Source organism: Pan paniscus, chromosome X (genome assembly GCF_029289425.2).
Source record: "Pan paniscus chromosome X, NHGRI_mPanPan1-v2.0_pri, whole genome shotgun sequence".
NCBI lineage: Eukaryota > Metazoa > Chordata > Mammalia > Primates > Hominidae > Pan > Pan paniscus.
The window spans coordinates 100779105-100793202 of NC_073272.2; the positions used below are offsets into that span (position 1 = coordinate 100779105).

Here is a 14098-nt window from a genome sequence, read left to right on the forward strand (position 1 = left end):
TCAGTAATGTATGAGGCTTCTATTTTCTCCACATCCTTGCCAACTATTATTATTTTTTATTATGTTCATGCCAGTGGGTACGAAGTAATATCTTATAGCTTCATTTGCATTTACCTAATGACTGGTGGTGTTGAACATACTTCTCATGTCTTGTTGGCCATTGTGTATCTTTTCTGGAAAAATGTCTAATTACGTTTTTTGACCTTTTTTTTGAGACAGGGTCTTGCTCCACCACCCAGGCTGGAGTGCAGTGGCATGATCGTGGCTCACTGTAACCTCAACCTTCTGGGCTAAAGTGATCCTTCTGTCTCAACTTCCTGAGTAGCTGGGACCACAGGTGTGCACCACAGCACCTGGCTAATTTTTTTATTTTTTGTAGAGATAAGGTCTCACTATGTTGCCCAGGCTGTTCTTGAACTCCTGGGCTCAAGTGATCCTCCCACCTCTGCCTCCCAAAGTGCTGGGACTACAGGCATGAGCAACCACAGCCAGCCTTTGCCCATTTTTAAATTGGGTTATTTGTCTTTTGGTTGTCGAGTTCAAAGACATCTTTATATATTCTGAATATAAGACACTTCTCAGATATATGATTTGCAAATAGGAGGTTATCTGTATACTTTATTCATAGTGCCCTTTAATGCACAAACTATTTAGATGTTGATGAAGTCCAATTAATTTTTTTGTTGATTGTTTGTACTTTAGGTGTAATGTCTCAGAAACTGTTGCCTAGTCCAGGGTCATGAAGATTTACATCATTGTTTTCTTCTGAGAGTTTTCTAGTTTTATCTCTTATATTTAGGTATTTTATCCATGTTAAGTTAATGGTTTTGTTTTTTGTTTTAGAGAGAGGGTCTTGCTCTGCTGCCCAAACTGGAGTGCAGTGATGTGATCATGGCTCACTGCAGCCTTGCTCTCTTGGGCTTAAGCAATCCTCCCACTGCATCCCCCCAAGTAGCTTGGACTATGGGGGCATGCCACCACACATGGCTAATTTTTATTTTTTTGTAGAGATGGGATCAAGCTAATTTTTAATATGGTATGAGGTGGTCTAAATTTATTTGTTTTTCATGGTGATATCAATTTGTTGCAACACCATTTGTTGAAAAGGCTATTCTTACCTTCTATTGAATTTTCTTAGGATCTTTGTCAAAAATCAATTGACTATAGAAGTACGGAGCTATTTTTTTTTTTCTGGACTTTGAATTCTACTGCAGTGATCTATATGTCTCTTCTTAGATCAGTACCACAGTGTCTTTGTTATTGTACCTTTGTGATAAATTTTGAAATAGGGAAGAATGAGACTTTCAAACTTTATTCTTCTTCAATATTGCTTTTGGCTTTTCTGGGTCCCTTACATTTCCATATGAAGTTTAGGATTAGCTTGTCAATTTCTGCAAAGAAAGGCAGTTGGAATTTTGATAGGAATTACATCGAAACTGTAGATCACTTTGGAAAGTACTGACTTAAAACAATTTTAAGTTTTCTAATACATGAACACCAGATGTCTTTCCATTTATTTAGAAAACAACAACGTTTTGTAGTTTCTAGTGTACAAGTCTTATACTTATTTTATTGAATTTATTCCTCAGTATTTTATTATTTTCGATGCTATTACAGATGAAATATTTTTATTTTTGCATTTGTCATTAAAGCATATAGAAATACAACTAATTTTAGTAATTTGACCTTGATCCTTACAACCTTGCTAGCTCATTTAATGGCCTTAATAGTTTTTGAGTGGATTTATTAGAATTATCTGTATACAAGATCATGTCATCTGTGAATAGAAATATTTTTACTTCTTCCTTTTTAATCTGAATGTCTTTTATTTCATTTTCCTGACTAATTATCCTGGCTGGAACCTCCAGTACAATGGTGAATGGAAATGAGGAGAGTGAACATCCCTTTATTGTTCCTGAACTCAGGGAGAAAGCTTTCAGTCTTTTAATAGTAAGTATGATATCAGCTGTTGGGTTTTGGTAGATGCTGTTTATAGGTTTAAGAAATTTTCTTCTATTTATTTGTTTATTTTTGATACAGGGTCTCACTTTGTTGCCCAGGCTGGACTGCAGTGTCATGATCATGGCTCACTGCAGCCTTGACCTCACGGGCTCAAGTGATCCTCCCACCTCAGCTTCCCAGGTAGCTGGGACTACAGGCATGTGCCACTAGGCCTGGCTAATTTTTAAAATTTTTTGTTGAGATGGGGGTCTCATTATATTTCCCAGGCTGGTCTTGAACTCAAGTAATCCTCCTGCCTTGGCCTCCCAAAGTGCTAGGGGTGCTGCTCCTGGCCCAGTTCCTTTTTTTTTTTTTTTTTTTTTTTTTTTGAGATGGAGTCTCACTTTGTGCAGTGATGCAGTCTCGGCTAACTGCAACCTCCGCCTCCCAGGTTCAAGTGATCCTCCCACCTCAGCCTCCCAAGTAGCTGAGATTGTAAGCGTGGGCCACCACGCCCACCTTATTTTTGTGTTTTTAGTAGAAATGAGGTTTCACCATGTTTACCAGGCTGGTCTCGAACTCCTGACCTCAAACGATCCGCCCACCTCAGCCTCCCAAAGTGCTGGGATTATGGGTGTGAGCCATGGCACCCGGCCCCAGTTTCCTTTTATTCTTTGTTTGCTGAGTGCTTTTGTTGTGAAAGGATATTGAATTTTGTGAAATGGTTTTTCTGTGTCTATTGACATGTGATGATTTGGTTTTATCCTTTATTAATATGATGTATTACATTAATTGATTATTGTATGTTGACTCGACATTACATTCCTGGGATAAATGCCACTTGGTCATGGCATGTAGTACCGTTTATATGTGGCTGGATTTGGTTTGCTAGTTTTTTGTTGAGAATTTACTATGTCTATATTCATAAGTGATATTAATCTGTAGTTTTCTTTGCTTGTGATTATTTTGTCTGGTTTTAGTATTGAGGTAATGTTGGCCTCATAGAATTAGTTAGGAAGTGCTCCATCCTCTTCTGTTTTTGGAAGAGTATGTGAAGGCTGGCATCAGTTCTTCTTTAAATATTTTGTAGAATTCATCAGTGAAGCCATCTGGTTCTCGACTTTTAATTGTGGGAAGGTTTTTTAAAATAACTAATTCAATCTCTTTAGTTGTTATATATTTATTCACATTTTCTCCTTTTTCTTGAGTCAGTTTTGGTAGTTTGTGTCTTTCTAGGATTTTTTCTTTTTTTTTTTTTTTGAGACGGTGTCTCGCTCTGTCACCTAGGCTGGAGTGCAGTGGTGCGATCTCCGCTCACTGCAACCTCTGCCTCGCAGGTTCAAGCGATTCTCTTGCCTCAGTCTCCTGTTGGGGTGATTAGACCCAACACCAGGTCATGGGGGCGACAAAGTCCGGCGGAGTCAAAGAAATGAGAAAAAGACAGTTTGAGAGACAAAGTGGGACCAGGAGGCCATTGCAAGTGTGGAGGCTGCGAAGGCCCTGAGCTCTGGGAGCCCACACTATTTACTGGTGCTCAAACAAAGAAACAGGTGGTGAGGATGTGGGGGTTGAAAGGAAACAGTGTATCAAGTGAATGAGAAGCATAGGGCTGCTTGAGATAATGGGAATTCTAGAAGCAAGGAGCCAGCAAGTCTAGCAGACATGCAAGCCCTGCCTCAGCTTCGCTCCCAACACTCAGCTTTTCTCCCAACATGCTCCCCTTCTCTTTTTTGTAAAAACCGCCAGAGCTATCATTATTATTAGCATAAGGTGACCTTTTTTAAAAAAAATTGAGCAAGATAATTGCAGGCTGTGCAGCCCTTAATTGCCAGTTGGTGATCCAGCTTCATTTTTTTTTAGCCCTTATTCAAAATGGGGTTGCTCTGGTTTGAATGCTTCATACATATCTCCCCTTTCCCTTTTACAAGAGGACCCTTAATCCTAGGGGCTGCAGAAGGATGAAGGTCCATCTTCTGTAACTTCTTCATGCTGAATAGGGGCAATGATACTCCTGCCTACCTATTAGGGTCTATTGTATTCAGGGTAGAGAGGAGTTCAGTCAGAAAGCATTGGTCCGTTAAGCATCTATAGGTAAAACCCTGGCGCTCCAGCAGTTTCTCAGCATGGCTCGTACTGGGGGAACCCAGTCCATGGCTGGGATCCATGGGTCCTTCCAGTCTCATGTTCCATGGTCATACACATCTTGAGGGCACCTACACGGTTTGTTCATCTCCTGCAAAAACACAAGCATACCCTCACCCCCACATTAGTAAATCTATGGAAACAGAAGCAAAAACTTTTGAGGCTGTAGCCGGGAGGCATGCCATTGCTGAAGCATTTGTAACTCAGCTTCCACCTCTTTGGTTAATTACCACGGGGTAAAACTTACCGTTGATAACAAGAAGCAGGCCCCTTCTAACAGAAGGCACAGAGAAAGCAAATTGAGGCTTAAAAACAATCCTTAAACCTTCAATGTGCACTGTATAGGTGGGTCCACTAGATGCTGTGGCTCATGATAGATCTTCAGATGTTTGGTGGGCACCCACACAGGCACCTGATTGTCACCTGGAGAAACACAAGCAAATCCTCTTCCCCATAAAATTATCTTTCCTTTTTCCCAGCTCTTTGTATGTGCATCCCTCCACCATATATCTTGTCCAGCCTTTTAATTTTCCTTTTGTCCTGTCAGGTGTTGTTCAGCTGCAGTCATGGGTTAATCTTTCTGTAAATTTAAAAAATTTAATGTTAATAAAGCTAAATGCAATTGCATATGTTGTGTCTTATATTCCTAGTCTCCTCCCTTTTGCTTTTGTATTTGAGTTTTTAAAGTACAATTAGCTCTTTCCACTATTGCTTGTCTTTGTGAGTTATATGGAACACCTGTAGTATGGGTAATATTCCATTGTTGAAAAAATGTAGCCATGGCTTTACTACAGTATCCTGGGCCGTTATCAGTTTTGATTTTTCTGGGATTCCCATAACTGAAAAGCAAGATAAAAGATGTCTTTTAACATGAGCTGTGGCATCCCCTGTTTGACATGTGGCCCAAATAAAATGTGAATAGGTATCTAATGAAACATGAACAAAGGACAATTTTCCAAAAGCAGGAATATGTGTTACATCCATCTGCCAGATGGAATTTGGAGATAAACCTCTAGGGTTAACTCCTTTTCCTTGATGTGGCAGATGCAGGACTTGGCAGGCAGAACAATGTTGCACAATTTCTTTAGCTTGTTTCCATGATAGACCGTATGTTTTTCTAAGGCCTGTGGCATTAAGGTGGGTTAAAGAATGAAATGTTTGTGCATCAGCAAAGGCTGCAGACACCAATGCAACCGCCCTTTGATTAAGTTTAGTTAAAGGGCCAAGGAGGTTAGTATGTGCTCTCATATGAGTGATATAGAAAGGTGAATGCCTTTGTTGTACTGCTTGCTGTAAAGAATGAAATAAAAGATTAAGTTGTTCATCAGTCATATTTTGAATTAAGGCACATTGAATATTTTGCATGGCTTGCACTACATAGGCTGAATCAGAAACACTGTTTACTGGCTGTTTAAAAGTTTTTAACACTGTTATCACAGCCATAAGTTCAGCCCTTTGAGAAGAAGCAAAGTCAGTTTGAAAAACTTGCTGTTGAGGTCCTGCAAATGAGGCTTTTCCATTACTAGATCCATCAGTAAAAACAGTAATGGTCCCTTCAATAGGGGCTTTTTGAGTAATAGAAGGCAACATCCAGGATGTTAATTTTAGAAACTGGAAGGTTTTAGACTCAGGATAATGATTATCAAGAATGCCAACAAAACCGGCCAAATTAACTTGCCATTCTTGGGAATTAATATAGGCTTGTTGAATTTGTTGTTTTGTTAATGGAACTATAATCTTATTTGGATCATATCCCATTAACTTTGTTGAGCACAGCTGCGCTTGTCCTACTAGCACAGCAATTTGATCTAAGTACAGAGTGAGTGTTTTGGTTGTATTGTGAGGTAGAAAAAGCCACTCAACCAGATCATCCTGTTGAACTATAACTCCTGTAGGCGAATGCTTAGTAGGAAAAACTAAAAACTGTAATGGCTGTATTGGATTAATCCGTTCTACTTGTGCTTGCTGAATTTTTTCCTCAATTAATTGAAGTTCCTCCAATGCTTCTTTGGACAGGGAGCGTTTACTTTTAAGGTTAGAATCACCTCATAAAGCAGAAAAGAGGTGAGACATAGCATAGGTAGGAATGCCTAAAGTTGGATGAATCCAATTAATGTCTCCTAATAATTTTTGGAAATCATTTAAGGTTTCTAAATTATCTCTTCGAATTTGAACCTTTTGAGGCTTAATAGCACTTTGCTCTACCTTCATTCCTAGATATTGAAAGGGAGTAGAAGTTTGGATTTTATCAGGGGCTATAACTAACCCTGCCGCATTTACAGACTTTCCTAACTGCTTGTAGCACAACATCAATTCTTCCCTAGTTTCAGCTGCACACAGAATATCATCCATGTAATGGATGATATAACATTTTTTAAACTGTTCTCTAACTGGCTTAATAGCTTTCCTGACATAAGTTTAACAAACAGTTGGGCTATTTAGCATGCCTTGTGGCAGTACTTTCCAATGGTTCTTTATTATTTATGGCGGGAACAATAAAAGCAAATTTTTCATAATCTTGGGCAGCTAAAGGAATGGTAAAAAAGCAATCATTTAGATCTATCACTATGAGAGGCCAGTATTTTGGGATCATTGTTGGGGAGGGCAGCCCTGGTTGTAGTGCACCCATGGGTTGACTCAGAGCATTAACAGCCCTTAAATCTGTTAACATTCTCCATTTCCCTGATTTTTTCTTAATGACAAATACAGGAGAATTCCAAGGGGAGAAAGTAAGCTCTATATGTCCCTTTTGCAATGGTTCCTGCACCAGTTCTTTTAAAGCCTCCAGTTTTTCCTGTTTCAGTGGCCATTGCTGCACCCAAACCAGTTTGGCAGTTAGCCAAACAAGAGGAATGGGAGCCAGAGGCTCAACAATGGCCGCTCCTAAAAATGACACCCAATCCAGTCCAATCTGTTTTCCCTTTTAATTCTAAAGTTTCTGATTGGCCAATTTTATCTTTTTCTAGTCCTTTTCCCAGGCAATATCCCATATTTTTCATCATTTGTCTACTATTATTACTATATTGATCCGTAGGAATAGATATTTCAGCATCCCATTGTTGCAATAAGTCTCTACCCCATAAATTAACAGGAATAGGTGTAATGATAGGTTGGATTATCCCTTCCTAACCATCCGGCCCTTGACATGGTAAAATCAAAGAACTTTGAAAAACTTCTGACGCAGCTCCTACTCCAACAATAACAATGGATGCCTTTTGCTTAGGCCAGTGCCGGGGTCATTGATTTATAGCAATAATAGAGACATCAGCTCCAGTATCTACTAGTCCTTCAAAATCTTTTCCCTGAATAGTTACTGTGCAAATAGGTCTTTTGTCAGACACTTGATTAACCCAATACACAGCCTTCCTGCTGGATTAGTACTACCAAAGCCTCCTGTTCTTTTCACTGTGCTGCTTCCTAGTTTTATGTAAGGTAACAGCAACAACAGCAATTCTTTCTCCTGGGGAGGCAGACTGTGGAGTCGAGGAACTAATAACTAATTGAATTTCTCTGGTATAATCAGAGTCAATTATTCCCGTATGTACAGTAACACCTTTTAAATTTAGACTAGACCTTCCAAGTAATAGACCGACTGTTCCTGAGGGTAAGGGTCCCCTAACTCCCGTGGGGGACCTTCTTTGGTGGCTCCCCAGGAAGTAAGGAGAGGGGAATTGTGCTGTAGAGGTCTACAGCAGCACTGCCTGCTGAGGCGGGGGACAATTCTTGTACATTTGTAATGGCACTGGCTGTGCCAGTTATGCCTCGGTTTGTTGAGGGGCTCGAGGTGGGCCTCTCTTACTGTTTCCTGAAAGAGGATGTCCATCTTGACTAAATTTAGAATGACACTGACTTTCCCAGTGATTGCCTTTCTTACACCGGGGACATACACCGGGACTTTTCTGTTGATTGATGGTACTAATTTTTGCCCTTTGATTTCCTTTTCTACATTCCTCTCTTGTGTGTCGAAATTGCCGACAATTAAAGCAAGAGCCTGAGAAACAGGGCATATTCTTTCCTATTCTTAATCCAGCCATAGCCTGAGCTAAAAGAGTAGCCTTATGTAAGTTATCTGCAATGCCATCGCAAGCCTTAATATATTCAGCTAAATGAGCCTTCCCTCTCGGGTCTAATAGCAGTTTGACACTGCATTAGCATTATCGTATGCAAGAAGCTGTATTACAACATCCTGAGCCGTTTTATCAGTTATGGCTTTATACATAGCCTCTTGGAGCCAAGCAATAAAACCAGTATATGGTTCTTTAGGTTCTTGTCAGACAGAACTGAAAGAAGGATATTTTTCCCCTGTAACATGTATCCTTTCCCATGCCCGTAAGCACACAAAGCACAGCTGAACAATGGCAACATCCTCTATTACTGCTTGATTCTGTAATCGACCCCAATTAGGGCCAACTCCCATTAACTGTTCAAAGGAAACAGGCACAGGTGGCTGTGCTTGTGTGTTTTCCCTTGCCTGAGTTTGAGCTTCATCAGCTCACCAGGTTTTAAACTGCAAGTACTGAGATGGAATGAGAACAGATTTTGTCAAAGTATCTGAATCATATGGTATTAATCTATTATCAAGAGCCATATTTTTAAATAAAGTTTGTACAAAAGAAGAGTTCGGTCCATATTGACTAATGGCTTGTTTAAATTCCTTTAGTAACTTAAAAGGAAAAGTGGCCCAATTAGCTATATTCTTTCCTCCCTGCTGGATTATAGTAATGGGAAATTGCCATGCTTCAAGGTCTCCCTCAGCTCTAGCTTTTTGAATAGAATTTTGTATAGCACTGCCAATTGCTCCAGGTTTCAATGGTGCAACTACAGGAGCAATAAGTTTTTCAGCTAATTTATTTTCTTGCCCATTAAGGGGAGAGAGAGGAGGTGGCCATTCACTTAATTCAGCAGGTGGAGCTGACGGGCTAGTAAAACATACTATTTAGTTTTCCTTTCTTTTCTTTAATCTCCTCCAGTAGCTGTTCCTCACACTCAGAATCTGAAGTTAGATTTTTACACTCGACCTCCTCTTCCTCATCTGAATCTGCCTCATCATCTGTTTGAAATGGCTCAAGAGCTGCCTTTATTCGCACCCACACTGACCAAACGGAAACTGGAATTTCTGCTCCCTCTTTATATGCCTTTTTAAAATCTCTTCCAATTCTCTCCCATTCATCCAACTCCATAGTCCCTTGTTCAGGAAACCATGGGCAAAACTGCTTTACTATACTAAAGAGTGATAACAAATTCTGAGTACTAACTTTCACTCCCCCTCTTTGTAATAAATCACTTAAGAAATTTAAATAAACAGAATGTCTGCTTTCACTTTGTCTCATTGTTACCCTGGTTCTTCCGAGTGCTCAGCTTTTCCACTGAGCTTCTTTTAGGACATCTTTTAGACATCCTCGGGTGTCCTCTGACGATGCGTCCTCTGCTTTCACATGCTCTAGCATTCCTTCACTGGGGTCTTTGTTGCCCCACGTTGGGCAGCCAGGAATGTTGGGGTGATCCGACCCAACACCAGGTCATGGGGGCGACAAAGTCTGGTGGAGTCAAAGGAATGAGAAAAAGTTTGAGAGAGAAAGTGGCACCAGCGGGCCATCGCGAGTGTGGAGGCTGCAAAGGCCCCAAGCTCTGGGAGCCCACACGATTTATTGGTGCTCAAACAAAGAAACAGGTGGTGAGGATGTGGGGGTTGAAAGGAAACAGTGTATCAAGTGAAGGAGAAGCACATGGCTACTTGAGATAATGGGAGTGCTAGAAGCAAGGAGCCAGCAAGTCTAGCAGACATGCAAGCCCTGCCTCAGCTTCTCTTCCAACACTCAGTTTTCCTCCCAACAGTCTCCCAAGTAGCTGGGACTACAGATGCGCGCCACCATGCCCAGTTAATTTTTGTATTGTTAGTAGAGACGGGGGGAGGAGGGGCGGTGTTTCACTATGTTGGCCAGGCTAGTCTCGAACTCCTGACCTCATGATCCGCCTGCCTTAGCCTCCCAAAGTGCTGGGATTACAGCACCTGGCTGATATTTTTTCATTTTATTTTATTTTATTATAATTTGGTGATTTCGTAGTTTTAATTGACAGTTTATAACTGTACATATTTACAGGGTACAATTTGATGTTTCTATATATATACTAATACTGATCAAATCAGGGTGTTTAGCATATCCATCACCTCATACAATCATTTCTCTGTGGCGAGAACATTCAAAAGCCTCTCTTCTAGCTATTTTGTAATATGCAATACCTTATTGTTAACCATTGTCACCCTACTATACAATAGAACACCAGAAAGTATTCCTACTAATTGTAACTTTATATCCATTGACCAATCTCTCCTTATCTTCCCTTCTCTTCCCTCCCCTTCTCAATCTCTGGTAACCATCATTCTACTTTATGCTTCTATGGTATCAGTTGTTTTTTTGGGAGGTGTAAGTGAATTTTTTTGGGAAGGGAGGTTGTCAACTTAAACAGCAACAAATAAAGAGTGAATAAGGAAACTCCTTGTTGCCACAGATATACATGACCTCCTTATGTGACACAGGAGGCATTTCAATTTGTGACTCCCAGACAGAGATGGCAAGTGCTTTTCCATTCAATCTAATATTTCTGGATTCCTACTAAAAAGGAATACATTAAGAGCATGGAAAAGTTGCTTATTGGAAGGAAACCCCCGAAGAGTAAGGGAGGGAATGTAGAAATTAAGTTATGTAGAACACTCTTCAAACTGTAATTAACAACATTTTCATATCTTCACAGTAATACAGTCACTTGCAGGACTGGTTCAGATTACTTAAATACCAGATACATTTTTAGTCCTGTATAAGTGTTTGGAAATTACTTATGTTTATATAAAATGAAGCTATTAATACTTTTCTACAGCAGTAACTGCACACCAGGAAGGCCAAGACAAACAGATCAAGGGATGAAGTTTTCCCAAAGCTGCGTGTGAAAAGCCTATGAACAGTTGATTCCATAGACATGAATGGGTTTCTTTGCTATAGGAAATCCAAGTGGAATAAGGAATGGAGATGTGTAAAAAGGCTTCTTGAAGTAAAGAAGGATGACACACTGTATGGATTTAGATTTCAGCCCCTTCTGCAGCATCACATTCTTCTCCTGCACTGTCTGATGTCCAAAGCGTTAGGTTGTCTCAAAGCAACTGTATGATAGTCCTTAATCAGCTGCAACTTCTTGTCGGAGGTGTAGGTATTCTGCTGGATGCTCCAGATGACGCCCCAGGCGGACCTGCAGCCCCGACCACGTTCTTGTAGGCCACGGAAAGCAGGTTGCGCTCCTCCTTGGACAGCTCGGCGCCCTGCTTGGTCCCGGCCTTCATGCAGGTGGCCATGTCGTCGTAGCGCTCGGCCAGCTTGGCCTTCTGGATCAGCTCCGTCTTCTCCATGGCGGGCGCGGGGCCCGGGCCTGGCCGGGGCGGAGGGCGAGGAAAGCCAGGGCGGCCGCGGACCCAGAGCGGGAGGAGCTTCCAGAGCTGCGGAGGGGCGGGGCGGCGAGGCGGCGAGGCGATAACAAAAAGCAGGGAGGGAGCTCCGTCAGACAATGGGGCCGGCAGCCCGCTTTTATCTCTGGCACGAGGCGGCCGGTTGAATTTCCCTCTCCCCGGACTCCACCGCCACTGGGCGCCCGGGGAGGCCGCTGCCCGCGGCGGGAGGAGGCGGGGGCGGTGCAGAGGCCCAGCGCGCTGGGAGCCCGAGCTGCCGCTGCAACCACCACCCCCGCCCGGCCGGCCCAGGATAGAAGCGACCGTTTGACATCAGCCTTTTAAAAAAATGGATTCCACATATGAGGGAGATCAGGTGTTATTTGTCTTTCTGTGTCTGGCTTATTTCACTTAACATGATGTTCTCAAGGCTCATCCATGTTGTTGTACATGACAGGATTTCATTCTTTTTTATAGCTGGATAGTATTCCATTGTGTGTGTGTATTATATATATACATACACCACATTTGTGTGTGTGTATATATTTATATTCACACATTGTATATATACACCACATTTTTTATCCATTGTTGGACATTAGATTAACTCCATATCTTGGCTAATACAAATAAACATGGGAGTGCAGAGATCTCTGCAACATATTGTTTTTATCTCTTTTGAATAATACCTGGTAGTGGGACTTCTGGATCATATGGAAGTTCTATTTTTAATATTTTGAGGAACCTCTATACTATTTTCTATAATGGCTGTACTGATTTACAATCCCACCAACAGTATATAAGTGTTTTCCTTTCTCTACATCCTTGCCAACAACCATTTTGTTTTGTCTTTTGATAATAGCTATTCTAACTGGAGCGAAGTGGTATTTTGTTGGGGTTTTCATTTGCATTTCCTTGATGATTAGTGATGTTGAGCATTTTTTCATATATAAGTTGGCCATTTGCATGTCTTCTTTTGAAAAATGCCTGTTAAGGTCTTTTGCCTATTTTTTAATTGGGTTGTTTGATTTTTTTTTGCTCTTGAGTTAAGTTTCTTAGTATTCTAGATATTAATCCCTTGTCAGATGTATAGCAAGGACTGCTGGCATCTGTGGTGGCAATGGGGACAGGTGGGAGCCTCTAGTTTACTTTTTCCCTGTAAGAAGTCGTCTCCCTGTATTTGATGTAATTCTGGTGGAGGAGACAGTGAGTAGCAGAGGCAGAGCGCCTTGTTTCCCTCTCTGTGGTGCTGTTCTGTGCTTCCATGCTCCACAGGGATTTTGCTCTCCCCTGTTGCTTTCCAGTGTACTTTCTCAGTCACTCCTGTTGAAATATAGTTGTCCGTTTGTTGTTTTGGTTCCTTTTGTGAGGGGAATGAGTGCCAGGTTGACTCTAGTTGGCTGTCTTGCTGATATCAGTCAGAATTTTTCCATTTTAGGTATGTTATCTAATTTATTGACATATAATTGTTCATAGTATTCCTAAGTAATCATTTTTATTTCTGTAAGGTTGGTAGTAATGTACCCTCTTTTATTCCTGAATTTAGTTATTTGTGTTTTTTGTCCTTCTTGTTTAGTCTAGCTAAATGTTTATCAATGTTGTTGATGTTTTCAAAGAAACAGCCTTTGGTTTTATTGATTTTTCTCCATCATTTTTCATTCTCTATTCCATTTATTTCTGCTTTAATCTCTATATTTGCTTTCTCTTCTTGCTTTGGGTTTAATTTGCTTTTCTTGTTCTAGTATCTTAGGGTATAAGTTTATATTATTGAGTTAAGATATTTCTTTTTTAATATAGGATTTTGTAGCTATAAAAATTATGCATTGCAAAAGTTTTATTATGTTATGTTTTGGTTTTGATGTAACTCATAACATTTTCTTATTTGTTGTAATTTTTATTTGATTCATTGATTATTTAGGAGTGTGTTAATTTCCACGTATTTGTTACTTTCCCAAATTTTCTTCTTTTATATCTAATTTCATTCCATTCTTGTCCAAAAACATACTTTGTATGACTTCAATCCTTTAAAATTTATTGCAGCTTGTTTTATGTCACAATATATTGTCTATTCTGAAGAATGTTTTATGTGCACTTGAGAAGAATTTGTATTTTGCTGTTGGATAGAGTATTCTATAAATATTTGTTATTTCTGTCTGGTTTATTTTGTTGTTCAAGTCCCACATTATTTGAAGTGGGGTATTGAGGTATCCAACTCTTGTGATTGAATCATATAATTCTCTCTTCCATTTTGTCAGGATTTTTTCCTGTATTTTGGAGCTCTATTGTTAGATGCATATATATTTGTAAATGTTACATCTTCTTGATGGATTCACCCATACACACACTCCTTTTTTTGTCTCTAGTAACAACTTTTATCATAAAGTTCGTTTTCTCTGATATTAGTATAGCCACTCCAACTCTCTTTTGGTTAGTTTGCATAAAAAAATCTTTGTTTTGGCCAGGGGCTGTGGCTCACGCCTGTAATCCAGGCACTTTAGGAGGCTGAGGTGGGCAGATCACTTGAGGTCAGGAGTTCAAGACCAGCCTGGCCAACATGGTGAAACCCCGTCTCTACTAAAA

The 14098-nt window shown here is 40.4% G+C and overlaps 1 protein-coding gene across 1 annotated transcript; it reads right to left on the bottom strand.

The window, feature by feature from the left end:
* Positions 1-9604: 9604 nt before the first annotated feature.
* On the bottom strand, positions 9605-11877 carry LOC100991232 (14-3-3 protein theta-like). The gene has a single exon (XM_034949980.3). It carries the CDS (start codon positions 11480-11482, stop codon positions 11258-11260), a length of 225 nt encoding a protein of 74 aa, XP_034805871.1. The 5' UTR covers positions 11483-11877; the 3' UTR covers positions 9605-11257.
* Positions 11878-14098: the final 2221 nt, after the last annotated feature.

Coding starts and splice junctions, on each gene's coding strand:
- LOC100991232 (XM_034949980.3), bottom strand. CDS start 11,482: ATGGAGAAGACGGAGCTGATCCAGAAGGCCAAGCTGGCCGAGCGCTAC.